Raw genomic sequence first — 13,233 nt, forward strand, 5'->3', positions numbered from 1 at the left:
GGCTGGGATGAAAATAAGCACCTCCAAATCTGAGACCAGGGTCCTCAGTCGGAAAAGGGTGGAGTGCCCACTCCGGGTCTGGGATGAGATCCTGCCCCAAGTGGAGGAGTTCAAATATCTCGGGGTCTTGTTCACGAGTGAGGGAAGAATGGAACGGGAGATTGACAGGTGGACCGGTGCAGCGTCTGCAGTGATGCGGACTTTGTATCGGTCCGTTGTGGTGAAGAAGGAGCTAAGCCGAAAGGAGAAGCTCTCGATTTACCGGTCGGTCTACGTTCCTACCCTCACCTATGGTCACGAGCTGTGGGTCGTGACCAAAAGAACAAGATCCCCGATACAAGCGGCCAAAATGAGTTTCCTCCGCAGGGTGTCCGGGCTGTCCCTTAGAGATAGGGTGAGAAGCTCGGTCATCCGGGAGGGGCTCAGAGTAGAGCCGCTGCTCCTCCGCATTGAGAGGAGCCAGATGAGGTGGCTCGGGCATCTGTTTAGGGTGCCTCCTGGACGCCTCCTCGGTGAGGTGTTCCGGGCACGTCCCACCGGGAGGAGACCCCGGGGACGACCCAGGACACGCTGGAGAGATACGTCTCTCGGCTTGTCTGGGTGCCCCTCGGAAGAGCTAGAGGAAGTGGCTGGGGAGAGGGAAGTCTGGGCTTCCCTGCTGAGGCTGCTGCCCCCGCGACCCGACTTTTTTTCCTTTGTGTGCTGAGAAGTTTACAGTGTACAAAGGATACTGTCTAAATAATACCCACAAAAAGAAATGAAATTACAATACATACCTTATGCCACAGCACTAGTTGTTAGTGTTTTTTTTTTTTGTTTTGTTTGTTTTTTCAAACGGACTCAACCAGCTCAACCGAAACACATTTTAAGAATCCTCGATGGCATTTTTGGATTTACAATTTGACAAATGTATTGATCGACTCAAGGCTCTTCAAGAATAAAGTCACGGATTGTGTAGTTCACTCGCCCGACAGCGTGAGTTCAGTTCCCACTCGGTGAATGTGTGAAAGTGATTGTGAATGGCTATCAGTACACCAATTTGTCAGGCACTTTTGTTCCTTAGCAGAAATTATACAGGACGTTAACATTAGTCTTTAGCCTGCAGTTGTTGACCTTCGGTCTCACATTGTTTATTCTATTGTCTTCTTCTGCATCGAATGATATCCGCGTCCAGTCTGCAGACCCTACTGTTGGAAAAAAGCTGTTTTAGCCAGTCAGTGGTCGCCATGCGAGTGAGGGTCAATTGCATCCGGATAGACAAAATGATCTTGATAGAAATAAGCGTCTGCTTTTTTAGTGTATTCGTGTGCATGTATTTCTACGTGGACATTGCTATTCATTCTCATTGTGTGTTGACCAATGGGTAATGACGATACGCTATCCAAAAGATTCGAGTGCTAGGTAGCAAGACAGTAAAGACTGACATTTTTAAACCAGATGCAATTCCAGGCACACGGTCAACGACTGCACACATAGTGGGCGAGTGGCATGCATTTTGCAACTTGAAGAATCCTGTTCTCAGACTGACGTTTGCATTGCATGTTTATGTAAATGAGCAGACTGATGCACAGTCCCACAAAAAAAAAAAAAAAAAAAAAACGTTTTGTGACTGCAGCGGCTCTTAATTAGCACCCAGACAGACCCTGGGAGCGCTTTTGGTCATTCCTCAGGCGACGGCGACCCATTGTACACCGCCGGGTGAACGCACTGATCATTTCTACGATGTCATTTGGAAGTAGCATGCACACTGACTCTTCAAAAGCATGGACCCCATCTTTTAAATGGAATTGTGTGTAAGTGCTCCCAGCGAGTCATTAAGCAGAATTGATGGGGCTTCTGTTTTGGGTTTTGTTCAATGAAGGGCAGCATTTTTCTGAACTCAGCTTGTCTCTTAACCCTTTGCTCAGCGTCCGCAAATGACTTCTTCCTCACCTGGGATGTTGGACCGAGATATTGGGGCAGAGCATGTGTGTGCGTTTGTGTGTGTGTGCAAATGTAAGCATGTCTTTTGAAAGCTCTTCACACTTCTTGTAAATCACATTTTCCATTTGTTTTGGGATAAATGCACACTTGTTTGTAACATCTGCTCACAGGTTGCTCCCTCTTCTCTCGTTTGACTCTTTTGTATTTCTTCTTTGCCCTCATCCATTTCTGTCGTACCTCTTTTAGGACGACAGTGTGCTGGATATTAATCAGCAGGATCCCTTGGAAAGTCTGAACACACCGCTGGCTGACATCTCTCTGGTGAGCCCTGCGGCCTGGCACACGCAAACGCCGGTTTGGTCCGATAAACGTGGAAATGGTACAAGGGAGTCAGAGAGGGCTTTTTTCAAATGGAACTGATGCAATGGTAAGAATGGATGAGGCTCACCGAAAATCTGACCTGCAGGCTTTTGTTGGAGCGTAACAAGCATTTGCACCAAAGCAAGGTTGAAGACTTATCTTTTTTTTATTGAATGGAAAAAGGTGAGCAAAGGCCAATCACAATATTCCAGTCTTCTGCCTCTCTTTCGATGTCAGCAGGGGGTGAAAAACAAGTCAAGAAGAAAGCTTTTAGTCACTTCACTTCCTGCCTACTTTCTCAAATCATTCTTCATTTTCTTTTTGATAATGTGATTTTATTTCTCACTTCATGCATTTGTGGTCACTCATGTCTCGGTATTGTTCACTCCACCAAAGTGTCGAATTCCAACATTTCCACCCGGATGTAAGCACTTGAATATCTAGAAGTTCCGCAATTGAAGAGCGGCCCAGTAGTTCAATGGAACAATACGGTGTTTGTTGAGAATCCGCATCAATTTACATTGCTTAATTGTTGTTTTCTAACGCGCAGTACGTCCTTTACACATTCCTTATCTATCATGCAAACCCTATTCTCTCACTTCAGGATGACGTACAGTCCACCACAGCTGACTCTCCCCCTTCCTTCAAGCCTCCGCCCCCATCAGGGGTGCAGAGGCGCGAGAGTAGACGAGACCAGCTCAACAAATGCCCCTCGTCCGAATCCACACACTCGGGCTTGCACTTCGCAGCCCCCGCTCGCCCTAACCGCAACAAAAAGCCAGGTCACACCCCCTCCTCACCCTCTGCACATCGCAAACAAGATCCCCCATTGTTGCCTACCCGGGACTATGCGGCCATCCGAAAGAAAGAACTCTTGGCACCTTCCAGGAGAGAACACAAAACGCCCACTCGATTGTCCAAGGTTGCTCAACAGAGTATCGGCCCTTTTCCACGCGTCCGGTCCCCAAGCGGGGGCGCCAAACTCGCCGACGCGTCTCCTTCACCGCCGCCTCCGCCCCCACTACCCGCACCTCCTCCACCTCCTTCTCTTCCCCTTAAAGCAGCTGCCATGTCCGAAGCCTCCTCTCCAGGCTTTAAGCAGCAGTTTGTCACAGTGGAGGTTCACAGGCCCGACGCAGAGCCCGACGTCAATGAGGTGCGGCCGCTGCCCCAAGCTAGAGGTGAGAAAGCTTGGGCAAACTAAAATCATTGGTTCCAATATACAATGTGTTCAATGAACTACAGCAAATTCAAGAAGAAAGAAAGAAAGGAGCAAGATAATCACCTCAATAAATTCATACACGTAGGATTCAAAACGCACCTGAGTTCATCAATTTTTCATGGTCAAAATGAACTCTTTCAGCCAGCGCGGACACCCAGATTTTCAGCACTTCATCGCCAATCCGTACTCAAAAACCATGTCCGTGTGTTTGCTTTAGAACTCAAAAAGATGCAACGACTCAAATCGAATCTACCCTGGACGCTGGCTCAAATGAGGTGCACTGAGCTCATACAAATATATTTAGAATAACAAAGATAACAAAAAGAGGACTGAACACCAGACATCCTTTGAACTATTTTTTGTCCATTTGTCACATAGGCCCACACCTGCGCAACAATAGAGACACCCACAAAACTTTAGAACGTTATAAATAAAAGCCTGAATGAAGGGCATTCCAAAGTGCAGCATACAATGGTTATCGCTCAATGAATCACGCTCTTTGGATCCACTACTAGGCGGTCTGATGAAACTTTCCTCAAGATTATTCCACAAAATGTAACTATGTTGTCGCTTCCAAATGAAAAGCTTTCTTTAGCGCTATCAAAATCTCATTCAAACATTTTAAGATTCTTGCTGTCGTGTGCAGTTAATTGGGAGCTAATTGTGGAAAAGCAGCAAATTACTGAAGTCATTATATGAGTCTGCCTGTCTCTCATCTGCACACAAACTAAATATCCCTAATGGAGTGGAAGAACATTTTGAAGATAGTTTTGCCACGACAATGCAGGGGAAAAGAACGGACTTGTTTTATTTCATTGAATCCACAACGAGAGCACAACAGCTGAGCACAATGTGCATTGAAGTTGCAGCTGGCGGCCATGACATAATCATATTCGGGATCCCAACATTTTATCGCGCCAATAAAATTGCACACATCTGTCATCTTGCATGCAAAGCGTGTGTTACATTGAACGACATCAACATACCATATATTACCAAGTCAAGTTTCAAAGCTATGATCCAGTATGACTGCAACTGCGTGCTCAATACTGGATAACAGACATAAATACTTCCTCTTGTCAAACCCAGATGTCCATTCCAATTCTCTTCTTGAATTTTGTAATGAAATGATGTAGCTATTCGAAACTGAAAAGCACTGTTAAGGTAAGAAAAAGAAAAAAGGCCCAAGGCGTTGCATTGGGAGGGAAGGAGGACTGCACAAAAGCGTGAGCCGCCATTAGCTTTGCTGTTTTAAAGGCCTCTTTCGGGGCAGTAAAAAAAAAGGTCAATAGTATGAAAAAAAAATAGAAGACCCGTTTTCATGAAACCGAGGAAAAATGGTACATTTTGTTGCGGATCTGGATAAATGTATATGCATTTTTTTCCGCCTTCTGTTTGCCTCCGTGAAACAGGAAGTGTCACGGCAACACATGACATGAAGAAGAGACAAACGGCACAAATTGGGTGATTAATGAATTAATTGGATGCTAACACAACCAAAAATGTACGATAGAAAAAAGAGTGCTGTTAAGGTCGAGCTCATGGCGTCGGAAGACAAAAGCACCGATGTAGTCCAGAGAGAGTTCAAATGCTGACGTCGCGTGTGCCTGCTCCCCCCCCCCCCCCCCCTCAGGTGGCGCCCTGTCTCAGCTGTCAGACAGTGGCCAGACTCTCAGTGAGGACAGCGGTGTGGACATAGCTGAGTCAGGACACATCACCAGAGGCAGCAGCTCCCATTCCTCATGCGCACGACACCCTCGAGGCACCCAGGGGGGCGGGGGGGACAACCCCGCCAAACCGGTGAGGGGGTACTTCCAAAATGAATGAGCATATTAATAGTTGAGGGGAATGCCTAATTGGATTCCAAAACCGTGTCTGCTGCTCGATCTCTACCTCTGTGAGGAGCAGTTGAATCGAGGCCTGCCTGTTGTGTTCGACCGAGGCTCCTCTGCCAACCTCGGTTCATTGATGCGCGTGCGAGGGACTAAGTAGACGGAAGCTCTGGGCTTCTCTCGCACTGACACACAGCTATCGTAAGAGCCCCCAAAGGCCTTTGTTGCTCACACTCCACCACTGTGAAGAAGTCTTGAAAATGATGTCAGTCACATTTTCAATCTACTTCATTCAATTATTATCATTTGATGTAGTGTGAAAAATACTGGGGGAATCATTTGTCGCTGTCGGTCCTCATAAATGTCGACGTCCATGTGGAACATCCTCCCTCTGTTTACTTTTTTTTTGTTTTTGTTTTGCCATTTATTTTATTCATCCACGCAAATATTCCATCTTTTATTTCATCCCACACTGCAGTGTTCAATGATGAAGGTCAGAAATGCTGAAGCTTTGTTGGTGATGATGATGATAAGTTATTAGGGTTTATTTTTAGATGTATATATATATATGGAATGAAAGACAGTGCCTACTCTGTTAGAATGCTATTTCAAACTGACAATAACAATAATCCAAGTAAGTGTGTTCTGAGTGGGAGGGACATTTAAGATTGTCTGTGCTAAGAAACTTTCCTACGTTACAAGTTGCTTCGAAGCCATTCTGGGGTCTAGCACGCATTTGTGTTTCAGCAAGTTCATGAACAGTGGAACCTCCAAAGACAAAGTCAGTGGATGACATGCCACCGGTTTGGCAGTTTGTTGTACTTTCAAAACCATCTTTCCACTGCGATCCCTTTCTCAACTGGACATTTGAACTGCCATTTAAGTACAGGTTTGTCGGACAAATCCAGAAACTAAAATATAATCGTGATTCCATTTGATTTTACCCTTTGATTTTAAATAAGAGAAGCTCCCTGAAGGCCATTACATTGTTCTCAGTTTTATCAAATGCAACAGAGCACTTTTGGTCTTGCTCATTTTTCTCCATGAGCTGAATTCAAAGATCTATGGCCTATTTCTCTCAAATATAATATCGCAAATCTGTGTCTCCTTTGCCAAGATAATCCATCCGTCTCACGGGTGTGGCATATGAGACATGCGGGATTATTGCGCCGGGGTCTTTAGGTTGCCCACAATTAACGACCACTCCAAAATGGGAAAGTCATCAAACCAGTCAGTTTCTGGTGTGACCACCATTTGTCTCAACTCACTCAATTCAATTTTTTCACAGCTGAAAACAAAGTGCTGTACTTAGTAGAAAAACCAACCTTAAAAATGAAAACAACATAAGATGAACAATTCAAACAATAAAACAAATAAAAAACACTAAAACAGGTGCAGAGTCGGAAACCCTTTTGAAAGCCAAAGAATAAAAGTGGGTTTTTAAGACAACTTTTAAAAAGGGATAGAGAGGGGGAGCTTATCGGGCAACAGAAAGGGGTGTATCCCCTCTGAGCTTCGTCCGAGATCTGGCACCTCCAGAAGCAGCTGATCAGCTTGGGATGGAGTAGCTCAAACAGGTAAGGCAGGTCAAGACCATTTCAAGGTTCAACATTGAATAAAAGAATGTTTAAATGGATTGTAAAATGCACGGGCAGCCAGTGGACGGAGGGCAGGACCGGAGTTATATGTGATGCCTCTTCCAATCAAGTTGGGCCGTTGTGTGAAACATAAATACAAACATCTTCAACCTATATTTCATTGAATACACTACAAAGACAAGCTATTGAATGTTCCGACTGATCAACTTGATTGTTTTTAGCAAATAATCATTCACTTCGAATTGGATGGCTGCAACACGTTCCATAAAAGCTGGGACAGGCGGGCGGCAAAAAAGACGGAGAAAGTGGAGGAATGCTCCTCAAACACGTGTTTGGAACTACTATGACTACTGCATAGATTTGCCGATCCAATTTAATATCAGTGTCTATTTTAAAACCCGCGTTTGAGACTGTGGGCTTTCGATTATGTCAAAGGACCCAAGTCAAGAAGTGGGGATTTACTCACTGCGGAGGGCCACCTGGACCAAACGCTGTCACTTCAGCTTTCTTTTCCTTGAAAATTGAAAAGCTCGAGGCCATCCAGCTTTGAACGTCTTCGAGACATGACAGTGTTTTTATTGATCTTTTTTTTAATGGGACATGAATGTGACTGTCATCCGCATACAGTAACAACGAGAGGATTACCCAGCATAGAACCCATTGACAACAAATGTAATCCTGTGGAACTCCTAGGGGAGCAGAGCCGCACACACGTCTGTCCATCAGATAGGATCTAAACCACTCCAGGGCGCTGCCGCTAATGCCCACAAGGTGCTGTTATCTGGCCACTAGGATACGGTGGTCCACCATATCAAATGCCGCTGTTAGGCCCACCGGGACAAGACGCACATACACGTAGAACCCGGAGCTGTTTGCGAACAAGCATTAATTGTTTATGAGAATGTCATTTACAACTATAACAAAGCTGACTCTGTGCTATGCAATGTTCTAAAACCAAATTGAAAAACCTCTAGGACATCATGCTCTTCCAGATAAGTTGAGTGTGCACAACTTTTTCCAAGATTTTTTTAAATACAGGGAAGTGGGGGGGCTGCTGATTTTGCCCATCCAAACAGATAAATACAGGGAACAGAGGATAGGACCCGCAAATGCACGACTCCAAAACAAAATGGACAGTTTCACAAAGAGAGGTTTAATATACACAGGCAGGCAATCCAAAAAAGGCAACGGTATCCAAAAACGTGGTCGATAATGGGAACAGGGTCTCGTCTTACTGTGAGTCTGTGACGTGGAAACAAGGAATGCTGGAACGCGACGACAAGGTGCAACGAACTGGCGACTAGAAAGAATGAGAAGGTGGAATTAGGGTGAACGAGGCACAGGTGGGGAAGATGCTCTCAGGAGCAGGTGTGTACGAGACGGGGGGGGGGGGGGAACAACAACCGGAACACACACCCATGACAGGAAGTTTGGAGATAGGTCTAAAATTGGCGAGCACACAGGTTTCTTAAGCAGTGGATGTACAACGGCATGCAGTGCAACACATCTCCTTCGCATACAGTTGATCAGTTTGTTGATTTTTGCCTGCAGAATGTTGGTCAACTCTTCAACGGTCATGCAAAGTTGCTGCATATTGGCAGGAACCGGAACACACGTGACATGTCCAAGGAGTATGCTGGCCATGCAAGAACTGCGATATTTTTAGATTTCCGATTTTCGGATATCGCAAGATGGGGCCGTGCGCTATCATACTGCAACATGAGTTGATGGTCGTGGTGCCAAATGGCATTGAATGTTAGAGTATGCCTATTCAAGTAGTTTACAACAGTTTACAACCTGCAGTCAGGTTGAGACCCTGATGAGAATGAAAAGCATGCAGAGCTTACCTGAGACCGTTTCGAACAGTTTGTGCAGAAATTCCTCGGTTATGCAAACCGATCGTTGCAGCGGCGGGTCGTTGGTCTCGGACGATCTTGGAGGTGAAGATGCAGGATGTGGAGGTTCTGGGTTGGTGTTGTTAGGCCACTTGGATGTACTGCTAAATTCTCTGAAACGCCTTCGGAGATCGTTCGTGTTCGAGAACCAAACATTCACTTCAGGGGCAATAGCTCTGGTGGGCATTTGGAGTCAACCTGGGACATCTGTGGCCTTGTGTGGTGTGTTTTGCAGTGTTCTTTTCATTGTGGGCAGCCTAAGGCTTACTTGTGCAATAATCATCTGTTTAATCAGCATCTTGGTATGTGACACCTGTGAGGTTGAGGCATTATCTTGGCAAAGGAAAAGTGCTCCCAGGTCTCCCGTCGACGTGGGGGGGCTGCTGATTTTGTATTGTATGATTAAAAACAAATAAACAAGCGGTCGGGGGGGCATGCTGCACCTGTCGCCCATATCAATGATCATTGATGATGGATATGATTTTTTCCAGTCATAATTATGAAATGTTGGTTCTGCTCCAAGTGAGACGAAAGACCAAAATTTGGAAGCTTTGACTTAATAGGTTACACTGGTGAGTTTCCCGAGTGCTGCTCATATTTGTCATTGTCTTTATATCCGTAATACAGTGGGTACGGAAAGTATTCAGACCCCCTTAAATGTTTCACTCTTTGTTATATTGCAGCCATTTGCTATAAATCGTTTACGTTAATTTTTTTCCTCATGAATGTACACACAGCAGCCGATATTGACAGAAAAAAACGCAATTGTTAAAAAATGTTATTCAAAAAGAAAAACTGAAATATCACACAGACCCTTTGCTCAGTATTGAGTAGACGCCCCCTTTTGAGCTAATACAGCCATGAGGCTTTTGGGGAATGATGCAACCGGTTTTTCACACCTGGATTTGGGGATCATCTGCCATTCCTCCTTGCAGATCCTCTCCAGTTCTGTCAGGTTGGATGGTGAACATTGGTGGGCAGCCATTTTCAGGTCTCTCCAGAGATGCTCAATTGGGTTTAAGTCAAGGCTCTGGCTGGACCATTCAAGAACAGTCACGCAGTTGTTCTAAAGCCAGTCCCCCGTTATTTTAGCTGTGTGCCTAGGGTCATTGTCTTGTTGGAAGTTGAACCTTCGGCCCCGTCTGAGGTCCTGAGCACTCTGGAGAAGGGTTTTGTCCAGGATATCCGCGTACTTGACCACATTCATCTTTTCTTCGATTGCAACCGGTCTCCCTGTCCCTGCAGCTGAAAAACACCCCCATAGCATGATGCTGCCACCACCATGCTTCACTGTTGGGACTGTATTGGACAGGGGATGAGCAGTGCCTGGTTTTCTCCACACATACCTCTTAGAATTAAGGCCAAAAAGTCGTATCTTGGTCTCATCAGACCAGAGAATGTAATTTCTCACCGTCTTGGAGTCCTTTAGGTGTTCTCCATGTCGGCTTTCATGTGTCTCGCACTGAGGAGAGGCTTCCGTCGGGCCAGTCTGCCATAAAGCCCCGACTGGTGGAGAGCTGCAGTGATGGTTGACTTTCTAGAACTTTCTCCCACCTCCCGACTGCATCTCTGGAGCTCAGCCACAGTGACCTATGGGTTCTTCTTTACCTCTCTCACCAAGAGAGAGGTAAAGAAGAAGCCATCGGGGGAGAGGATTGCTCAGGTTGGCCGGACGACCAGCTCTAGGAAGGTTTCTGGTGGTCCCAAACGTCTTCTGTTTAAGGATTATGGAGGCCACTGTGCTCTTAGGAATCTTAAATGCAGCAGAGATTTTTTTGTAACCTTGGCCAGATCTGCGCCTTGGCACAATTCTGTCTCTGAGCTCTTCAGGCAGTTCCTTTGACCTCATGATTCTCATTTGCTCTGACATGCACTGTGAGCTGGAAGGTCTTCTATAGACAGGGGTGTGGCTTTCCTCATCAAGTCCAATCAGTGTCATCAAACACAGCTGGACTCCAATGAAGGTGGAGAACCGTCTCAAGGATGATGAGAAGAAATGGACGGCACCCGAGTTCAATATACGAGCGACGCAGCGAAGGGTCTGAATACTTCTGGCTGTGTGACATTTCATGTTTTCTTTTTTAATAAATCTGCAAACATTGAAACAATTGCACTTTTTTTCTGTGAATATTGGGTGCTGTGTGTACATTAGTGAGGAAAAAAATGAACTGAAATGATTTTAGCAAATGGCTGCAATATAACAAAGAGTGAAAAGTTTAAGGGGGCCTGAATACTTTCCGTACCCATTGTAGCTTCTGTAACACTTAATATGGTGTCAATCAATAATTCCAACAAATGATTACACAAATGGTTCACTTTTATGTGTGAATTTTCTCATATTATTAGAGCAAATGTATGCAAGTGTGAGGAAAGCATAGCACAACAACAACAACAACAACAACTATAACAAACATGTCAGTCAATCATCAAGCATCCCAGAGGCACAGAAGCTTATGCAACGTAATATACTGCAAAAGTTGAATGAATATTCTCTCTGGCCGACTTTAGCCGGGGCTGTTGGAGCCCACCTCTACCCTGGTGAGGGTGGCAAAGAGTGCAAGTACATTGGGCATCGCCGTCGAAGGAGGAGCCAACACCCGACAGCCGTTACCACGAATTGTCACAATACAGGTGCGTTCGAATAATGGAATGCTGCCACTGACACCTCCCATATATTGCCTATATATTATTACCACAGTGTCCTAGTCCATAGACATTTGGATGAATATTTCTCTTCACATGGCGAAGCTGTGTTTGTGTTTGTGTTCTTGCCACATTCAAGGTGCTTCAGGACTGTGTATGGAATCGCACTGAGATCCCACCAAGTGGCGTTCTTGTTGGTGTACCCCATCTCTTGGCCAAAGCCAACTTGAATAGTCTTGACCTTTATAAGGATAAGCAATGTAGAAAATGGATGGATGGATAGTTCCAAATCGAAAAACTATAAACAGGAGCGTGAGTTGCTGTTGTTATGTGCTCTGCCGTTGACTGGCGACCAGCGTAAGGTTTACGCCACCTATCGGCCAAAGTCAGCCGGGAAAGGCTGCAGCCCGAAACAGGTTAGGCAGTATAAAATGAGAGAATATATGAAATCAATAAAAAGAATATCTCAAAATGTAAATCGTTTGATGTAAGTACCAAAAATAGCACAGCACAACAGTGGCCAGTGCACCACCACCACCAAACACTCCCCTTCGATGTAAGCAATTATTGAAAGCTTGGAAACTACAGGTTAGGTACCACTATCGGAAGCTATGAACTGCGACCGGCTCAGCCCGTATCCGCTTGACAGCAAAGCCTCGCATGCGCTCATGACTCTTGCGCTCATCGTTTTTCTCACCACAGTTACAGTTTAAAGGTCAGAAAAGACAGAACTGGAGGAAGAAGTGTGGCGTTAATACAAGGAGTAGGATTGGAGCCCGTGAAGAAGCATGAGTCTGCTAATGAGGGCTGTGGCATAAAGTACATCCAAAGACAAATACAACTCGATTGCATGTATTTATCTACTTGAAATCTTTCGTGACTATTTGGAAGTCAGTTGTCTTTATTTGCTTCTCTTTTCTTTGGAATTGTTGATGACTTTGTTGAAAATGTTCCTTCGCCTCTAAAAACTGTTTCGAAAGAATGTGTTCAAGAGTGAACTAAAAACAAAGATTTGCATGGTGCTGATTTATTGAGACAGTGCTCATTTCCAGTCTTAAATAAGAGGAAGTGCCTTGGAAAGAGAATTTCCTATGAGCATTTCTCAACCCACTTCGAAGGCAAGCTACACTTATTGATTTCAACATCACAGCTATATCCCTGAACAATAACAACGTTGTTATTTGAAGCCATTCATAACAGCAGCCTTGAGGGCTCACAAAGTAGGGAGACTTTGGGCATCTTCCATTTTGAAGGTGGAAAAGTAAGCTTGAAAAAACCCTCTCACCTGGGGAAAGGTAACTCGGTGTTGTGAGGCCCTTGAGCAAGGCACACAACCTGATTTCCCCCCCCCCCCCCCAGTCAGGGCCAAGCATCAGCATGATAAACTGACTTCCGGGAAGGCAATAGGAGAAGGAGAAGAAAAGCATTCATTTTGTTTTTCTGGCTGTCCTGTCCGAGGGATTAAGGACCACGGTGCGATAAAACAATAAAACGCTCTTGAAACCATCTTCGTTACATGTAATAAGGTCAAGCAGGAGCAAGATTAAACGGGCATAAATAATGAAACGGCTCATTACAAAGTCAAACGTACTGTATAGGCTCTCTCAATAGCTATGGCTTGCATAAGGTTTACCCTTAAATCCTACCAGACTTGTGAATTGTTCTGAACATTGTGAGGGATTTACTGGCACATGTTGCAATCTGCTCCTCGCAAACAGTCAGCCCAGCCCAGTCCATCCAAACACGGCGGAACGTTAGTG

At 45.1% G+C, this 13,233-nt stretch overlaps 1 protein-coding gene across 9 annotated transcripts in view; it reads left to right on the top strand.

Moving 5' to 3' along the window:
* whrna (whirlin a) overlaps positions 1 to 13,233 on the top strand; it is a 150,341-nt gene that overhangs the window by 131,247 nt on the left and 5,861 nt on the right. For 6 of the 9 annotated variants that reach the window (XM_061799052.1, XM_061799048.1, XM_061799049.1 and 3 more), the window contains 4 exons: positions 2,170 to 2,244; positions 2,888 to 3,464; positions 5,139 to 5,305; positions 11,339 to 11,461. In XM_061799052.1, the coding sequence (XP_061655036.1) occupies positions 2,170 to 2,244; positions 2,888 to 3,464; positions 5,139 to 5,305; positions 11,339 to 11,461 (942 nt within the window). The remainder of the gene's footprint in view (positions 1 to 2,169; positions 2,245 to 2,887; positions 3,465 to 5,138; positions 5,306 to 11,338; positions 11,462 to 13,233) is intronic. The other 3 variants (XM_061799055.1, XM_061799056.1, XM_061799053.1) reach the window with 2 other exon arrangements.

The sequence above is a fragment of the Phyllopteryx taeniolatus genome, chromosome 15 (genome assembly GCF_024500385.1).
Source record: "Phyllopteryx taeniolatus isolate TA_2022b chromosome 15, UOR_Ptae_1.2, whole genome shotgun sequence".
Lineage (NCBI taxonomy): Eukaryota > Metazoa > Chordata > Actinopteri > Syngnathiformes > Syngnathidae > Phyllopteryx > Phyllopteryx taeniolatus.